At 43.5% G+C, this 17,965-nt stretch overlaps 1 protein-coding gene across 2 annotated transcripts in view; it reads right to left on the reverse strand.

The window, feature by feature from the left end:
- The window catches only part of LOC143997640 (uncharacterized), a 322,976-nt gene that overhangs the window by 273,029 nt on the left and 31,982 nt on the right, over positions 1 to 17,965 (reverse strand). For both annotated transcript variants that reach the window (XM_077493359.1, XM_077493358.1), the window contains exons 2-4: positions 13,950 to 14,055; positions 13,009 to 13,068; positions 6,252 to 6,332 (exon numbers count right to left, since the gene is read on the reverse strand). In XM_077493359.1, the coding sequence (XP_077349485.1) occupies positions 6,252 to 6,332; positions 13,009 to 13,068; positions 13,950 to 14,025 (217 nt within the window). In that variant the 5' untranslated portion in view covers positions 14,026 to 14,055. The remainder of the gene's footprint in view (positions 1 to 6,251; positions 6,333 to 13,008; positions 13,069 to 13,949; positions 14,056 to 17,965) is intronic.

Below are 17,965 nucleotides of genomic sequence, written 5' to 3' on the forward strand. Positions count from 1 at the left end.
CATTTTGTTCCTTCCGAATTAATATTCAGAACATTTTTTCATTATTTGGAGATTCGGATATATCCAAATACCCGAATTACAATATAAACACATTTTTACCAAATGCTCCAAATAACGTAACGAAATTTGTGCAACTTTCGGAAATTCGGACTGAAATTTGAATCAAATTTTACATTGAACTCCAGACGAATTCTAACTCTTTAAATCACCTGTGGCTTAACAAAAACAGCATTATTTCAAAATGGTATTCTAATAACACACACAGTTTTTGGATTTCAGCAATGTACACATATTGCTAAAATCAAAGACTGTGTGTGTTATTATAATACCATTTTGAAATAATGCTGTTTTTGTTAAGCCACAGGTGATTTAAAGAGTCATTGGGGGTTATATACTAAAGGCAAATCCACTTTGCACTATAAGTACACTTGAAAGTGCAGGCGCTGTAGATTGCTGTAGATCTGAGGGGAAGCTCTGAAATGAGGGGAAGCTCTGCAGATTTTATCATCCTATCATGTGCAAGCAAAAATGCTGTTTTTTATTTTCCTTGCATGTCCCCCTCGGATCTACAGCGACTGCACTTCCAAGTGCAGATAGAGTAAAAGTAGTGCTGCGCTGTATAAATAATAGAATAAAGTGCAAAGAGTGCTCTGAGGTAAATACACTAAGAACGCACTGATAAAAGGCAACGCATGTAAACTTCAACACACGATAAAGTGCATGTGAATTGACACATATAAGCTTAAGCATGTAGTAAAGTGCATAGATCACACATCGGTCATTGTTGATCCTAAATAGGCCAATGCGAGGCAAGTCACAGTGATAGTGAATCGATACAGTGAGATAATCCAATAAAATACAAAATAAAATATAAAAATCAAATGAAATATACAAATTATAAATCAAGGTGAATAAATGTGTCCGTGAAAAAGTTATTTTTCCTTTTTTTTTATCAATAAAAAGAATATACAGTGGTGTGAAAAAGTGTTTGCCCCCTTCCTCATTTCCTGTTCCTTTGCATGTTTGTCACACTTAAGTGTTTCGGAACATCAAACCAATTTAAACAATAGTCAAGGACAACACAAGTAAACACAAAATGCAATTTGTAAATGAAGGTGTTTATTATTAAAGGTGAAAAAAAATCTAAACCATCATGGCCCTGTGTGAAAAAGTGATTGCCCCCCTTGTTAAAACATACTATAACTGTGGTTGTCCACACCTGAGTTCAATTTCTCTAGCCACACCCAGGCCTGATTATTGCCACACCTCTTCACAATCAAGGCATCACTTAAATAGGAGCTGCTTGACACAGTAAGGTCCACCAGAAGATCCTTAAAAGCTACACATCATGCCGACACCCAAAGAAATTCAGGAACAATTGAGAAAGAAAGTAATTGAGATCTATCAGTCTGGAAAGGGTTATAAAGCCATTTCCAAAGCTTTGGGAATCCAGCGAACCACAGTGAGAGCCATTATCCACAAATGGCGAAGACATGGAACAGTGGTGAACCTTCCCAGGAGTGGCCGGCCGCCCAAAATTACCCCAAGAGCGCAGCGACGACTCATCCCAGAGGTCACAAAAGACCCCACAACAACGTCCAAGGAACTGCAGGCCTCACTTGCCTCAGTTAAGGTCAGCGTTCATGCCTCCACTATCAGGAAAAGACTGGCCTGCATGGCAGAGTTCCAAGGAGAAAACCACTGCTGAGCAAAAAGAACATCAAAGCTCATCTCAATTTCTCCACAACACATCTTGATGATCCCCAAGACTTTTGGGACAACATTCTGTGGACCGATGAGACAAAAGTGGAACTCTTTGGAAGGTGTGTGTCCAAGTATATCTGGCGTAGAAGGAACACTGCATTTCATAAAAAGAACATTATACCAACAGTAAAATATGGTGGTGGTAGTGTGATGGTCTGGGGCTGTTTTGCTGCTTCAGGACCTGGAAGACTTGCCGTGATAAAAGGAACTATGAATTCTGCTGTCTACCAAGAGATCCTGAAGGAGAATGTCCGACCATCTGTTCGTGTACTCAAGCTGAAACGAACTTGGGTTCTGCAGCAGGACAATGATCCTAAACACACCAGCAATTCCACCACCGAATGGCTGAAGAAAAACAAAATGAAGACTTTGGAGTAGCCTAGCCAAAGTCCTGACCTGAATCCTATTGAGATGTTGTGGTATGACCTTAAAAAGGCCGTTCATGCTCGAAAACCCTCTAATGTAACTGAATTAGGACAATTCTGCAAAGATGAGTGGGCCAAAATTCCTCCAGGACGCTGTAAAAGCCTCATTGCACGTTATCGCAAACGCTTGGTTGCAGTTGTTGCTGCTAAGGGTGGCCCAACCAGTTATTAGGTTTAGGGGGCAATCACTTTTTCACACAGGGCCATGATGGTTTGGATTTTTTTTCACCTTTAATAATAAACACCTTCATTTACAAATTGCATTTTGTGTTTATTTGTGTTGTCCTTGACTATTGTTTAAATTGGTTTGATGTTCCGAAACACTTAAGTGTGACAAACATGCAAAGGAACAGGAAATGAGGAAGGGGGCAAACACTTTTTCACACCACTGTAAAGTGCTGGTGCTGGTGATCACTTTCTATGGTGAAGTGCTGGTGACAGATGGCTTCTTATCCTCTAGGTGTATAGGTGTCCCCTTACCTTACTGCTGTAAGGTAACAGCATGTAAATGTATCTTTAATGGATGGAACCTTTGTGTGTCCCCTTGTACACGTCCCAAAATATCCTCTCCGGCTCTGCTGGTGTGTATGTCCTATTCACTGTCAGCGTTCCCTTTTAAACTCATTGGAGCGGGTGAACCTCATAAGCGTGACATGGATGGATATGGGGGACAAGAGGAATGCTCCAATAGTGTAGTAATTTCGTAAGAGGGTTTATTGGTAATAACAGTAAAACAGGTACTCACATTCAATAATAGCAAAACTGGTAAAACAAAAGGAGCAGCGAGCTCGTCCACATCACTTCCGGTATCCTACTGTGCCCGTGTGTTTGTGCCACGTAGATGCGTCAGGCACACTAGGTGAGATACATTTACATGCTGTTACCTTACAGTAGTAAGGTAAGGGGACACCTATACACCTAGAGCAGCCTTTCTCAACCTTTTCAACACAGAGGAACCCTTATAATAGTTCTCTGGTCTCAGGGAACCCCTGCTAAAAATTAGAAATCTACAACTCATGATACATTAGTGTGATGGTCAGTGGGAAGAATGGTCCTTACACTTGTGGTCATTGGGAAGAGTGGTCCTTACACTTGTGGTCATTGGGAAGAATTACCTCCTTACAGATAGCTAAAAAGATCAATGGTGTGAGTGGGAACTTATCTGAGAGGCAGAGATTGCCCAATGCTGAATGAACCCCTAGCAACCTTTGGAGGAACCCAAGGGTTCCATGGAACCCTGGTTGAGAATCACTGACCTAGAGGATAGGAAGCCATATTGGCCTATTTAGGATCAACAATGCACTTTACTACATGTTTAAGCTTATATGTGTCAATTCTCATGCACTTTATCTTGTGTTGAAGTTTATATGCACTTTATCTTGTGTTGAAGTTTACATGCATTGGCTTTTATCAGTGCGTTCTTAGTGTATTTACCTCAGAGAACTCTTTGCACTTTATTCTATTACCGTATTTGCTGGCGTATAAGACGACCTTTTACAGTAAAAAAAAATTAGCAAAAAGCTGGGGTCGTCTTATACGCCGAATATAAAGCCAATAGTGTGCGGTAATACTGTATACATTCAATATACACCGCTGAGCCAATCCCGGCGAGCGATGTATTCTATTAATGAATACAGCGCCTGCTCGGATTGGAGTAACAACCTCTGCAGCCTGCTCGGATTGGCTGTGAAAGTCGGAGGCGCGGGCTGATGATGTAACAGCCTCTGCCAATCCGAGCAGGCACTGTATGCAATAATAGAATGCATAGCTTTCCGTGATTGGCTCAGGGCGGTATACTATATGTATACTGTGAGACAGCATGTTACCTGGCGCCAACTTCGTTTCTGAACATACGGAATTCCTGCACAAGGGGGTCGTCATACAGTGAGTACAGCACAATACCAACTTTTTAAATTGAAAAGTAGGGGGTCGTCTTATATGCCCAGCCGCCTTATACGCCAGCAAATACGGTATTTATACAGCGCAGCACTACTTTTACTCTATTTGTTCACTTGGGTTTTGGAATTTCCCTCAGGCCGCGTACACACGGGCGGACTGTTCGCCCAACTTTGTCCGTCCAACAGTTTCGGCAAACAGTCCGCTCAAACTTAGCATGGACGGACATGGCCACACACGACGGACGAACAGTTTGCTGAAACCGTGCGCGATGACGTGAACGGCACGTACGACGGGACGAAAAATACGACGTCCTATACACTGCATTATAGCTTTCGGCGTGAAAATCCTTTCTGAGCATGCGCGCAACTTTGTTTGACGAACAAGCCTACACACGAGCGGACTGTTCGCTGAAACAAGGTTTCAGCGGACAGTTTTACGGAATTTCCGAAAAACCTTGTCCGTCCAACTGTCCGCTGAAACTGTCCGCTGAAAGCCCACACACGAGCGGACTGTCCGCCCAAACACTGTTCAGCGGACAAAGTTGGACGAACAGTCCGCCCGTGTGTACGCGGCCTCAGTGTTCACAGCGAATCAAAACGAAACAAACTTTTTCATCATGCACACATCTACTCAAGAAATCATACAGGCATTTAGAACACAGGGGGTTTATTTACTAAAACTGAAGAGTGCAAAATCTGGTGCAACTCTGCATAGAAAGCAATCAACTTCCATGTTTTATTGCCAAAACTTATTTTAACAAGCTGAAGTTGGAAGCTGATTGGCTACCATGCACAGCTGCACCAGCTTCGGAAAGCACCCGTTTTAGTCAATCTCCCCCACTGTGACATAAGAGATATCTATCTAGGTGATTAGGTAATGAAGGTGACTTTACGGAAGTGCAGCCAACCATTTTTTTTTTTTCACTCCATACTAAACCAATATGCTGCCCACAAATTGCAATTATGAATACAGATAGTAACTGTACCAGAATCTATCTCAATATACCTTAAGAGGGGATTGGGGGGGGGGGGATATGATCACCATGTATAAATATATAAGGGGTCCATATAGTGAACTTGGTGTTGAGTTATTCAATTTACAGTCCTCACAGAGGACAAGGGGACACTCTACATCTAGAGGAAAAGAGATTTCATCTCCAAATACGGAAAGGTTTCTTCACTTCACAGTGAGAGCTGTGAAAATCTGGAATAGACTCCCTCCAGATGTGGTTCTGGTCAGCTCAGTGGATTGCTTTAATAAAGTCCTGGATTATTTCCTAGGTGTACACAATATAACTGGGCACTGACATTTATAGGTAAAGTTGACCCGGGGAAAATCTGATTGCCTCTCTGGGATCAGGAAGGAATTTTTTCCCCTGCTGAAGCAAATTGGATCATGCTTTTCTGGGGTTTTTTTTCACCTTCCTCTGGATCAACTTTGGGTATAGTTTTGTGTATATGGGATTGTATGATATTTTTTATTTTATTTATTTTTTATTTTTTATGGTTGAACTAGATGGACTTGTGTCTTTTTTCAACCTGACTAACTATGTAACTGTACCTGTAAGCTTCTAGGAACACTCTTTACCAAAATTGGTGATCACATAATTGGGAATGACACCCATCCCGATGCCTCCGATCTCTAAGAGACCTGCAGCTGTCGAAAATGGAAATAAAAAGTGTGCACAGCTAGTTCTCAGGTGAAAGGTTAATTAACATTCTAATGACACTGTGGCTGTGAATTGCAATATACAGGCTGCTGGCATCTGGGGAGTAACAGGTTTATTGTGACATTGATAGGACCATATCTACGGTATGGGTAAAAAATGATTGGTACCCCTTTCACTTTTACCCCAACAATCCCATTTGGCCATAAAATGAAATAAATAATGTTGGCAAACATTTACTTGTGTATTTAACTAATTAAATTTCTGTAGGAAAAAAAACGAAGGAAATGCCAAGAATTTAGCCCATGACTTCATATCCAGAACATGTTTCTGATTTGACAATGTTAGCCAAATGGGGAATATATCCTCCAATAAATAGAAGAATGTTATATTAGAAAAAAAAAAAACACGAATATTAACCCCACCAAATTCTCTCTTTAAAAAAAAGATCTCAACATCAAAATCTATTTTTTTTACAATCCTGGGAGTTCACTCACCCCTAAGAGCCCGGTTGAGCATTCCATTTACCAGATCGGTAAAGTTGAACTGAGAGAGGTCAACGGAGGCAGCTGGGATCTCTGCAACATAGAAAAAGTCCCTATTTAACCCTCATTTATTCACTCACTGCACTTAAATAACGTCCTAATAAAAAGAGCTGAACTACATAGCTTTATCTGCACAACCTTTATCTCGAATTGTATCTGAAAAGACCGAAATATTTCTATTGAATTTATTTATTATTTATAAATGTTCCTACAATGTATAAATAGATTTTCTAGCACAGTGTGTATGGGTCATGGACTTGTAGACATGGGTTGTTTGCACCTATCTCGTCTGTGTATAAAGTATTACTAAACCCAGGAGCCTGCATTCACTATATCTGGTCTCCCACAGTACACAGAACATGCAATAGTTTTAGTAAATATAAACAGCTAAATACCTTTTCTCATCAGCATATAGTCGTATGACTTCTATCAGTGTCTGGCTAAAGCTTGTAAGAGGAGTTTTCATTCCCCCTGACTGTCCTGTGAGGCTGCAGGACCCCTGACCCTCTGTCTGGACAGGGCTGATTGGCACACCATGCACCCTCCCAAGAAAAACAAAACAAAAAACTCTCTAGCAATACACACCAAACTGAGCATGTGCAGGGGGGCCCAAAGGCCCTGTTGTATCAGGAGATGTATTGGGGACAGTGGAAGAAGGGGAGGATCAGAGGAGACAGCCTTTTTCCACAATGCGGAGGGTTAACCCTAAAGGTTCCACAGTGAGAATAACAAGCATGCTTTACTGCCTATACAGACAGATTTTACTGTTGTGGGTTTAGTAACACTTTAAAGTGACACTAAAGGATCGTTTTTTTATTTTTTTTAAATAACAAACATGTCATACTTACCTCCACTGTGCAGCTCGTTTTGCACAGAGTGGCCCCGAACATCCATTTATGGGGTCCCTTGGTGGCTGTTGTGGCTCCTCACTGCATTAGACAACCCCCTTGGAGAAGCGCTCCTCTACCTTGCGGGCATGCTCCCGAGTCCAGCATTCGGTGTCCATAGAAGCTCTCACATGGTGGTTAGTTCTTGCGGGCGCGCTCCCGTGATACAGCCGGCAGCTATAGCAACTCACTGTATCACTCGGCCCCGCCCCCGACACGGCGCGTCATTGGATGTGATTGACAGCAGCGCGAGCCAATGGTTGCACTGCTTTTGATCCATCCACTCTAGTCAATCAACGGCCAGGCTGAGTGGCGAAGAGCAGATCGGGGGTGAGTACAGCAGGTAAACGGGCTCAGGTAAGTAAAATTGGGGGGCTGAGGGGGGGACGGTATTGTTGGATGTTTTTTAACCTTAATGCATAGGATGCATTAAGGTGAAAAAACACGAACCTTTACAACCCCTTTAAGATCACTTAATACTGTAGACAGCCTGTCTGTTACAGCACATAGGTTTGTGCTAATAATACATGTAACATTAGATCAGCCTTTCTCTACCTTTTTAATAAAGAAAAACCCTTGGAATAAATTTTGGGTCTCAAGACACCCCTGAAAATATTTTTTTTTTCAGTAATAATAATAAAATTAGGAATGCCATAATAAGGATACTAATGATGATGGTATTAATGACCAAAAAAAAAATACAAGCAATGAAAACTGTAATGCTCCCTTTGGTGGCCAGAAAAGTGCTCACTTTCTCTAGTGGCCAGCGGAAAAATACGCATTCACCACTTTACCGTTAACCATAAACAAATGGCAGCAGCTAAGTGGTTAAATAATATGAATAAGCTAATTTTTTTTTTTTTCCTTTCGTTTCAAAAATTTTATTGAGAAAAAATGTAGTTTGATGTACATTATATCAAGATTACAGTGATGGTGTGTATCATCAGATGTAGACCATTGGGTATAGCACTGGTCCTTCTCCATGGTCCCAGACAGGGGACATAGAGACGGAGATGGACGGGGAAAATCTTAGCAAAAATCTAAAGATTTTGGTGAAGTTTCATCATTTTGGTGTCAAATGGAAGGCAAATTTAATGTGGTTTCTGCTGGTTTTTATGGTTGCAATTAGCTTAGGGGAATGGAAGCTCCATTACCTACTGTCACAAAAAAACACCATGACCTGGGCCTTTGGAGGGGCCTGGGGGCCAGCCTCCCTCCCACCGACTATAAACCAAGGACTAAGGAGACCCCCCTCTTGGAGTTACAAGGAACCTTTTCCCCAAAAGCGTTACATCACTTATTGCAACACATATTGTAACCATAAAAAACAGCAGAAACCACATTAAATTTGCCTTCCATTTCCTTGCCTTCCATTTGACACCAAAATGATGAAACTCAAAGTTCACGAAAATCTTTAGATTTTTGCTAACATTTTGAGGAGATAAAAACGAAATTTTGCTTATTCATATTACTTCCCTGGGTACCTGGCTGGCCATGAATTATACCAGCGACCCTTTCCATGCAATTAGGGACTGTTTTTGGAACCCCTTTGGCATACTGTGCATAGTGGAACTATTATTCTGCATCAATTGTGGGGTGTATTGGTGTCGCGCTATTCTTATTACATTTGTAACCTTCTAGATCTACCTTACTTGATACAAGGTTATTCTCTTAAAAATAGACAAATGGTTCAAAAATTACGGAGTTTAAATATACAATAAACTCTTGATGTTCATATATTACCATACATTGCTAACAATTGCAGTGTAAGTGTATATAAAGAGAAAAAAATTAAATTAAACATAGATCACATAGATACAATATATAAAGTACCAAAATTTAAAAAAATAAAAATATATATATAAAGTGCACAGTGACAATCTGTAAACACACTACAGAGGTGCTAACGCCTAGCGGTGTTGTGCATGTGTGATCAAAAGATATAATAGTGTAGAATACTATCTATCAAACACAAAACTAAAACCTGATGTAGTGCCAATTATAAGAAAACAATATCATAATAAAAAATTATAAAAAGTAAACGCACTACAGCCACAAACTGTGCGTATAAAACGTCCAGTGATATATTTTATACAGTATGTCTATCTATATATATGAATAAGATTCAATTTATCGTGAGAAGATAAATAAAAGGTGCTAAGTGCTCATTAGATAAGTGCAAATAATAAAATAATAAAGGTAGACTTTTTTTCTTTTAAAGCGGAGTTCCACTCATTTAACAAAAAAGTGTAGCTGCTGACTTTTAATAAACAGAGACTCACCTGTCCCAAGGTCCAGAGATGCCTCGCTCCTCTCCCCCTCCTCTCCGTGGCGCTAGGAATGTAACTGGGGGCGCCAGCTGTGGCTTCACAGCCAGGTGCGCACTGCACATGCGCGAAACATGCTGCACGTTGTGAATGGCCTGGCAATCTTCTGGGACCTGTGACGTGCCCAGAAGAGGTACAGAGGGAGCTGAGTGCCTGTCAAAACTGGGTTTCCGCTCTCCCACCCCCCCAAAAAAAATGTCATGCCAAATGTGGCATGTCAGGGGGTCACCAGTACTTAAAGCGGAAGTTCCATTTTTGGGTGGAAATGCGTTTTAATGTGAAATTCACCTAAGCACCTCAGTGAGTGAATTTGAGAGATCCTTAAAATTCTTCATTCACCATGTCGATTGGCACTGGTAACTGGAACTTCTCATATTATTCTTATATTATTGACACTTAAAGATCTTTGTCTTTATATACAGTCATATGCAAACGTTGGGGACCCTTGGAAGATAGAGGAGCGTAACTTCTACATATATGTTCAGATTTATGCAATTAAAGTAGAACTATAGGCAAAACTTTGAATAGAGTGAGGGAGGGTTATAACCCTTGCCAGTTAATTTTTTTTGCCATTTGTGTTTCATTGGGGAATTGTACCTTTACTTCCTGTCCCATAGCCAAACAGTAAGTGGGAGAAAATCCCTCCAAACTAAGGTAAATCATTGGCTACCCCCAGATTGCAGGAACTAGTGTCCCCATTGGAAAATTTCCCCTCTATTACTTTTCTGGGGGCAACTCAAAATTTGGGGTTTTCTTTTACTTTCACTTTCAATGACAATGGTAAACAGGACAAATAGAGAGGATGAATCCCCCTAATGGGGGGCACAGACTGCAATAAAAACATAGCTCCCAACTGTCCCTGATTTGGACTGTCCCTCTTTCCTTCCTCATTTGTCCCTCATTTTGGTCTGGTCTATATAGTTGTATATAAAACAGGGGCATAACTATAGGGGGTGCAGTAGTCACGACCGCAACCGGGCCCTGTGATGCAGGGGGCCCATGCAGCCCCCTCTACATATGGCCGGCAGCAGCATAGGCAGCTAGGGGTACCAGTGCACCATGCACATGGGTGGCTGGAGGTGGAGGGTGACTAGCAGAGCTCCATGCTCTGGCTGCTCTTTAGTTGTGCATTCCCCACATGACCTGTGTTCTCGGCCAGCTCCTCAGAGTACCCCTCTCCTGCTCCATGCATTGCCACTCAGTCCGATGTCTGTTCTCCCCAGTCAGAGTCGTCCCCCCCCCCCCCCCCCCGAGTCCGACCCACACTGCACTGCATACTTCTCCCGGGTAAACAAACTTTAAGCACACAGATGCAGTGCAGATGCAGATGAAAGCCCCCTGGAGGACACTGCAGGCTTGTTTGCCAGCCCCCCTCCTCCCCGTCATACACAGATGATGAAAGGTCTTTCTGGGAGATATGCTGATCGCCCGTCTAGCACAATGGATGGAGCCCAGGCCAACATGGATGAGTGCACGGCCTACAGCTTGGTTATGGTGAGTGAGAGGACCCTATCCCCCACACACCATTACATACCCCCTCCATCTCCCCCTGGGGACAGGGACCCCTTCTCACGTGGGGACAGGGACCCCCACCTCCCCTGGGGACAGGGACCCCTTCTCAACTGGGGGCAGTAACTTCATCTGCCCTGGAGAAAAGGACCTCATCTCTTCTGGGGACCGGGACCCCATCCTGCCTAGGGACAGTCCCCCAACGGGGCACCTAAAAATTAAAAAAATAATAATAAAAAAAACGACTGATACCAGTGGTGGAACCACAGGGCTCACAAAGGTCATACCTGTGACCACGCCCTGGAGTTCCAACGCCGGACTCGGAGGGAAGGGCCCTGGCTGGGGTTCAGGGGGGCCCTTCGTGGTTTCTTGCATCGGGGCCCTGAAGGTTCTAGTTACGCCACTGATATAAAATGCACTAATTATCTTTCAAAAAGTGTTCCCCAGTGCTAAACCTTTCTTCCCATTTTTACATTTCTGCATTTGAGAATTCCAGAAGCCAATATAAAGGAATAGTAGTGGTAAAAAAAAAGGGCATATGGATTTAACCAATAGTTTTTTTTTTGTACGATTCTCCTTTAAGGGGGCGTGGCAGGTGGGTGTGTCCTATGTCTACATACTTTTGCTAATAGGTGTCCCTCATTCCCATCCCAGAAAGTTGGGAGAAATGATAAAAACCTAATAGGTTTTTTAATCCCTCTCTACTCCAAAAAAATGTTAAAAAAGGCTTGTCTTTAGTTATACTTTAAAGTGGGAGTAAACCTGCTGAATTTTTTTTTTTTTTAACACCTGTAAGAGAAAAGGCATAATGAGCTAGTATGCACCGCATACTAGCACCTTAGAACGGGGTGCTGGCATCTCACTCGGTCCATGCTAAGGGAGCTGACATGTTTCCTTGGCGTGTCTTCTGGGTATCGTGGCTCCGGCACTGTGAGTGGCCGGAGCTGGGATGTGGTCCCTTCCGCGCATGCGTGCCGGAGTTTTCTTCCCGGCATGGTCTGGCGTCTGCCGGACTTTCAGCCGAGAATCCCCAGGAGCGCATTTGACTATACAACCGCTTTAAGACTGAATTTGAATCTATGAAAGCATAGACATATTCTATTTGCTGAAAAGTAGGATGTATACTGGATAATGCATTTGTTGGCTGAGAGATAATGTAATCTACTTGCTCTTTAAACACGATTACCTATATTTTACAGGATAATTTTATACCATAATATAATTACATAAGACACAGAATAGGAGAATGCAGGAAAAAGTTTGTAAAATCACCAGTCTATGAGGTTGATTTACTAAAGCTGAAGCATGCAAAATCGGTCTCACTTCTGCAGAGCAACCAATCAGCTTCTAACCTCAGCTTGTTCAATTAAGCTTTGGCAATAAAAGCTGGAAGGTGATTGGGTTCTAAGAAGAAGTGAGACTGATTTTGCACTCTCCAGCTTTAGTAAATAAACCCCTATGTGTACATCGTATGGCCTAATGTTTGTGGACACCTGATCTTCCCATCCATGTGTTCTTGTTGGAAATCCCATTCTAGTCCTGGAAGAGCCTTTCCCAAATTTGCCAAAGGTTTTGAGGGCAACATCGTATAAAACGTAGCATTAACTGTGCCCTTCACTGGAAACACCTGAACTCAATTACCAGTGGGGTTGAGGTCAGAACTCTGTTCAGGCCACCCGAGTTCCTGCATAGCAAAACCTTCAAACCTTGCCTTTATAAGTCTGGGTCTATGCAAAGCGCCATAGACCCTGGCATTGAACACCAGAAAATGGCATTCCCCAAGCTTGCCAAATCTTTGTGGCGCACAATTATCTAAAATGTAACATACCAGTTTCCTTCACTAGAAACACCTGAGCTCAATTCAGAGTGGTGTCAACATCCTTTTTGCCCATTTTCTTAGGTGCAGGGGTCAGGCATCCACAAACTTTTGGCAGCATAGTGGCTATAACAAAATGTATAACAGATAATGTAGCCCAATGGGGTCACCTGTAGTTCCCAAGATAGCGATCCTTTTTTCTCTCTGTTTATCTCCCGTTAGGCATGGCCCTGTAGGATAAATTCAGTTGGTAACAAGTACATTTGGTATTATTTGACAAATGCTAAATTCATAGCTGTTTTTTTTTTCTTTATAGGCTTTATGCATGCTGCTTCTGGTGCCCTAAGTAACAGCCCTCTGCTCCAACAATTACATACACAGGGAGTTTCCTTGTTTTCCTTGTCCTCGATTACATGTAAATAATCTTATATTAAACATATTTGTCTCTGCTATTCCTAGGCACATGTCTACTGAGTCTAATGCCCCGTACACACGATCAGACTTTCCGCCAACAAACCTGTGGAATTTTGTTCGAAGGTTGTTGGCTCAAACTTGTCTTGAATACACACGGTCACACAAATGTTGGCCAACAATTAGGAACGTAGGAACGTGGTGACGTACAAGATGTACGACAAGCCGATAAAAAAGGAAGTTCAATAGCCAGTGCGGTTCCTTCTGTTGGATTCAGAGCATGCGTGAACTTTTGTGCGACGGACTTGTGTACACGTGATCGGAAATTCCCACAATAAAGTTTTGTTGGTGGAAAAGTCGAGAACCTGCTAGCCAACATTTGTTGGCGGAAAGTCCGCTAACAAATGTTCGATGGAGCATACACACGGCTGTCTTTCCACCAACAAGCTCACATCCAACATTTGTTGTCGGAAAATCCAATCGTGTGTGTACGGGGCATAATGGTAAACCTGGCCCTAGCTGAAACTACACTTTAACATCACCCTCTCTACACGATTAAAATACTACAACGTTGTATGTTTCCAATTTTCTGGCAAGCTAATTTTTAAATAAATTGCATTTATCATCCTAAATACCCATGATTAAAGAGTTAAAGAATAATTCAAATAGCATGTCAATTGACAAGTAAGGTACAACTTACCAATGTTGAGGAACAGCAGAAAACACATGAAGCCGGTGACCAGGGTCATGGGGACAGTCTCAGGAAAACATGGCATACTGGATCATTGGATAAAACACAGAGGTCCCTGTGTGTGAAATTGGTATTATATTATGGGTGGCGTTGCATAAAGGTTCAGTCCAATTCCAATCTGATATTTCAGCTTTTGTTAGATATTGGAAAGTTAAAGCCCAAAAGCTAAGTTGCCCCTGCTCTTTTGCCCCTTTCTCTACACATTGGAGCACCCCTGACACTTAAAAAAAAAAAATATATATGTAGCTTTTTCGAGGTGTATTAGGTCTTGCTTCATAACAGGGTGGCACAGTTGTGTAGTGTAGTGGTTAGCACTCTCACCTAGCAGTAAAAAGGGTTGCTGGTTTGAATCCCAACCACGACACTACCTGCCTGGAGTTTGCATGTTCTTCCTGTGCCTGTGTGGGTTTCCCCCAGGTACTCCACACTCCAAAGATATGTAGGTAGGTTAATTGGCTTCTGTCCCAAATTGGCCCTAGTATATGAATTGGATTGTGGGCTCCTTGAGGGTAGGGACCGATGTGAGTGTGCAATGTACAGGGATAGGACAATTGTAGACACTCACTCAGGTTGAACTGGATGGACTGGTGTCTTTATTCAACCTTACTATGTAACTATAACATCATGGGTCCTCTTCACCTTCCTCTTCCTCCGGCAGTGGGTGGATCCTAAATGCTGCAGATTGTTCACCTCTGCGGTACTCTATGCAGCATTCTTCTGTGGGTCCAGGATGGTGTTGTTGTGTGGGGACTTTGACACACTGGGCAAGATCATTAAACCTGATGGCCAGTTCCTGGTCATCCACTGGGTCCGAGGTACTCACCACGTTAAAGGGGAACCCATATCTTCCCGACCCTGACTTTTATGTGTGAGAACTGTTGTTTACAGGCCAAACACACTCCCCCTTCTAAGGGCTTAACCTCCTTAGCGGTAATCCCGAGTCTGGCTCGGGTTGGGAATTTCATTACAATAGCGGTAACCCCGAGCCAGACTCGGGCTTGCACCGCTCGATGCAGGGGAGGACACAGGTAACGTCACTTACCTTGTCCCCTGGATCCAGCGATGTCCGCCGCGCTGTGTGATCGAGCCGTCCTGCGCTCGATTCACAGTGCCGAATGCCGCCGAGCTCCGTTCCCTGCGACGTTACGGCGCACGGGAGCGGAGAACGGCGGCAAATTCAAAAATGTAAAAAGACACAAAAGACACACAGCACTGTAATCTTACAGATTACAGTGCTGTAGTAAAAAATACACACCCCCTTTGTCCCTAGTGGTCTGTGCAATGCCCTGCATGCACTTTTATATTATAAATACTGTTTTTTACTGCTTGTAATTTGGAGATTGTCCATAGCAACCAAAACATGTCCCTTTTTCATCTTTTTTTGGATTTGATTACATTATTCAATAATTTTTATTATTCTTTATTATATTATAAACTTTATCATACCCGGGATGTCCGCTAGACTCTGGTTTGAAGAGATTTCAGAGCGTTATTCCTAAGAATTACAGGACTACAAAATAAAAGCCAGATTTCCATGCAAAATAATTGTACCGCTTTCAGCACCTTATTCCAGACTGAATCATACCGCCAGGGAGGTTAAGAATACTGACTACTATCGGATGACTGACTACTTAAATGGATTCAGGTGCATACTTCCCAACATTTTGAGATGGGAATTAGGGACACCTACTAACAAATGTATGAAGTCATAGGACACGCCCCCTCCTTAAAGGAGAATTAACCAAAAAAGGTTAAGTGTATCCACAAGGGACTTTTTTACCACTAATATTCCTTTATATTGGCTTTTAAAATTTACAAATGCTATCCCGAATTACATGACTGTTATTATAGTATTCACCTCATGTTAATATACTGAGAAGCCTCATTTCACACTTTTATACATTCTACTTAACTATAAATCTATTGTATGACTCTTTTTATTGCATTATATTCAATAAAATATTTGAAAAGAAAAAAAAAAAATTTACAAATGCAGCAATTTATAATTTGGATGAAAGGTTTAGCACTGGGAAACACTTTTTAAAAGATAAAAAGTGCATTTTATATACAACTATATGGATCAGACCAAAATGAGGGAAAAATGAGGGGGAAAGAGGGACAGAGGGACATTGCTCCAAATCAGGGACAGTCCCTCAAAATCAGGGACAGTTGGGAGCTATGCAGGTGAACAGATACCAAATAAAACTACAGTGTGATTTACTGCCCTGAAAGTTTCAGGAGGGTAGGTTCCACCAGTGTAAAGCCCTGTACACACAGGACCCAATGTCGGGAGACAATGGGCACTTCTGTCGGACGTGCATGCTGCAGCAGCCGAATGACAGAGAGCACTGATTGGACTGTTCTGGCGTGGGGGGGGGGGGGTCCCCTGTCAGAACACAATAGCTCAGCGGGGGAGATCGCTGATCTAACCTCGCATGGTTACTACAGCGGCTCCAACCATGGCCGCAACCCGCGGGCTTGCACAAAAAAACCGTTAGTGTGTACACGGCTTAAGTGAATGCAGCAAAGGATGCTTAGTACAAACTGACTAACGTTCCTAAATCCCTTCCCCCAGTACACACCCTTCAGTACAAACACCCCCCACCTCAGGGTACAGAACCCGCAGTACAAACACCCCCCACCCCAGGGTAGAGAACCCTCAGTACACACTCCCCACACCCCAGGGTACAGAACCCTCAGTACAAACACCCCACACCCCAGGGTACAGAACCCTCAGTACAAACACTCCCCACCCCAGGGTACAGAACCCTCATTACAAACACTCCCCACCGCAGGGTACAGAACCCTCAGCACACATACCGCAGGGTATAGAACACTCAGTACAAACACCCCCCACCCAGGGTACAGAATCTTCAATACAGACACCCCCCACCCCGGGGTACAGAACCCTCAGTACAAACACTCCCCACCCCAGGGTACAGAATCTTCAATACAGACACCCCCACCCCAGGATACAGAAACCTCAGTATAAACACCACCCACCCCAGGGTACAGAACCCTCAGTACAAACACCCCCCACTCCAGGGTACAGAACCTTCAGTACACACACCCCACACCCCAGGGTACAGAACCCTCAGTACAAACACCCCCCACCCCAGGGTACAGAACCCTCAGTACACACACCCCACACCCCAGGGTACAGAACCCTCAGTACACACACCCCACACCCCAGGGTACAGAACCCTCAGTACAAATACCCCCCACCCCAGGGTACAGAACCCTCAGTACAAACACTCCCCACCCCATTGTACAGAACCCTCATTACACACACCCCCCACCCCAGGGTACAGAACCCTCAGTACAAACACTCCCCACCCCAGGGTACAGAACCCTCAGTAAAAACAATCCCCACCCCAGGGTACAGAACCCTCAGTACACACACCCCAGGGTATAGAACACTCAGTACAAACACCCCCCACCCCAGGGTACAGAATCTTCAATACAGACACCCCCCACCCCAGGGTACAGAACCCTCAGTACAAACACTCCCCACCCCAGGGTACAGAATCTTCAATACAGACACCCCCCATCCCAGGATACAGAACCCTCAGTACAAACACCACCCACCCCAGGTTACAGAACCCTCAGTACAAACACCCCCCACTCCGGGGTACAGAACCTTCAGTACACACACCCCACACCCCAGGGTACAGAACCCTCAGTACAAACACCCCCCACCCCAGGGTACAGAACCCTCAGTACACACACCCCACACCCCAGGGTACAGAACCCTCAGTACACACACCCCACACCCCAGGGTACAGAACCCTCAGTACAAATACCCCCCACCCCAGGGTACAGAACCCTCAGTACAAACACTCCCCACCCCATTGTACAGAACCCTCATTACACACACCCCCCACCCCAGGGTACAGAACCCTCAGTACAAACACTCCCCACCCCAGGGTACAGAACCCTCAGTAAAAACACTCCCCACCCCAGGG

The sequence above is a fragment of the Lithobates pipiens genome, unplaced genomic scaffold (assembly GCF_037356315.1).
Source record: "Lithobates pipiens isolate NorthernLeopardFrog02 unplaced genomic scaffold, aLitPip1_a1.2 Scaffold_19, whole genome shotgun sequence".
NCBI classification, from domain to species: domain Eukaryota; kingdom Metazoa; phylum Chordata; class Amphibia; order Anura; family Ranidae; genus Lithobates; species Lithobates pipiens.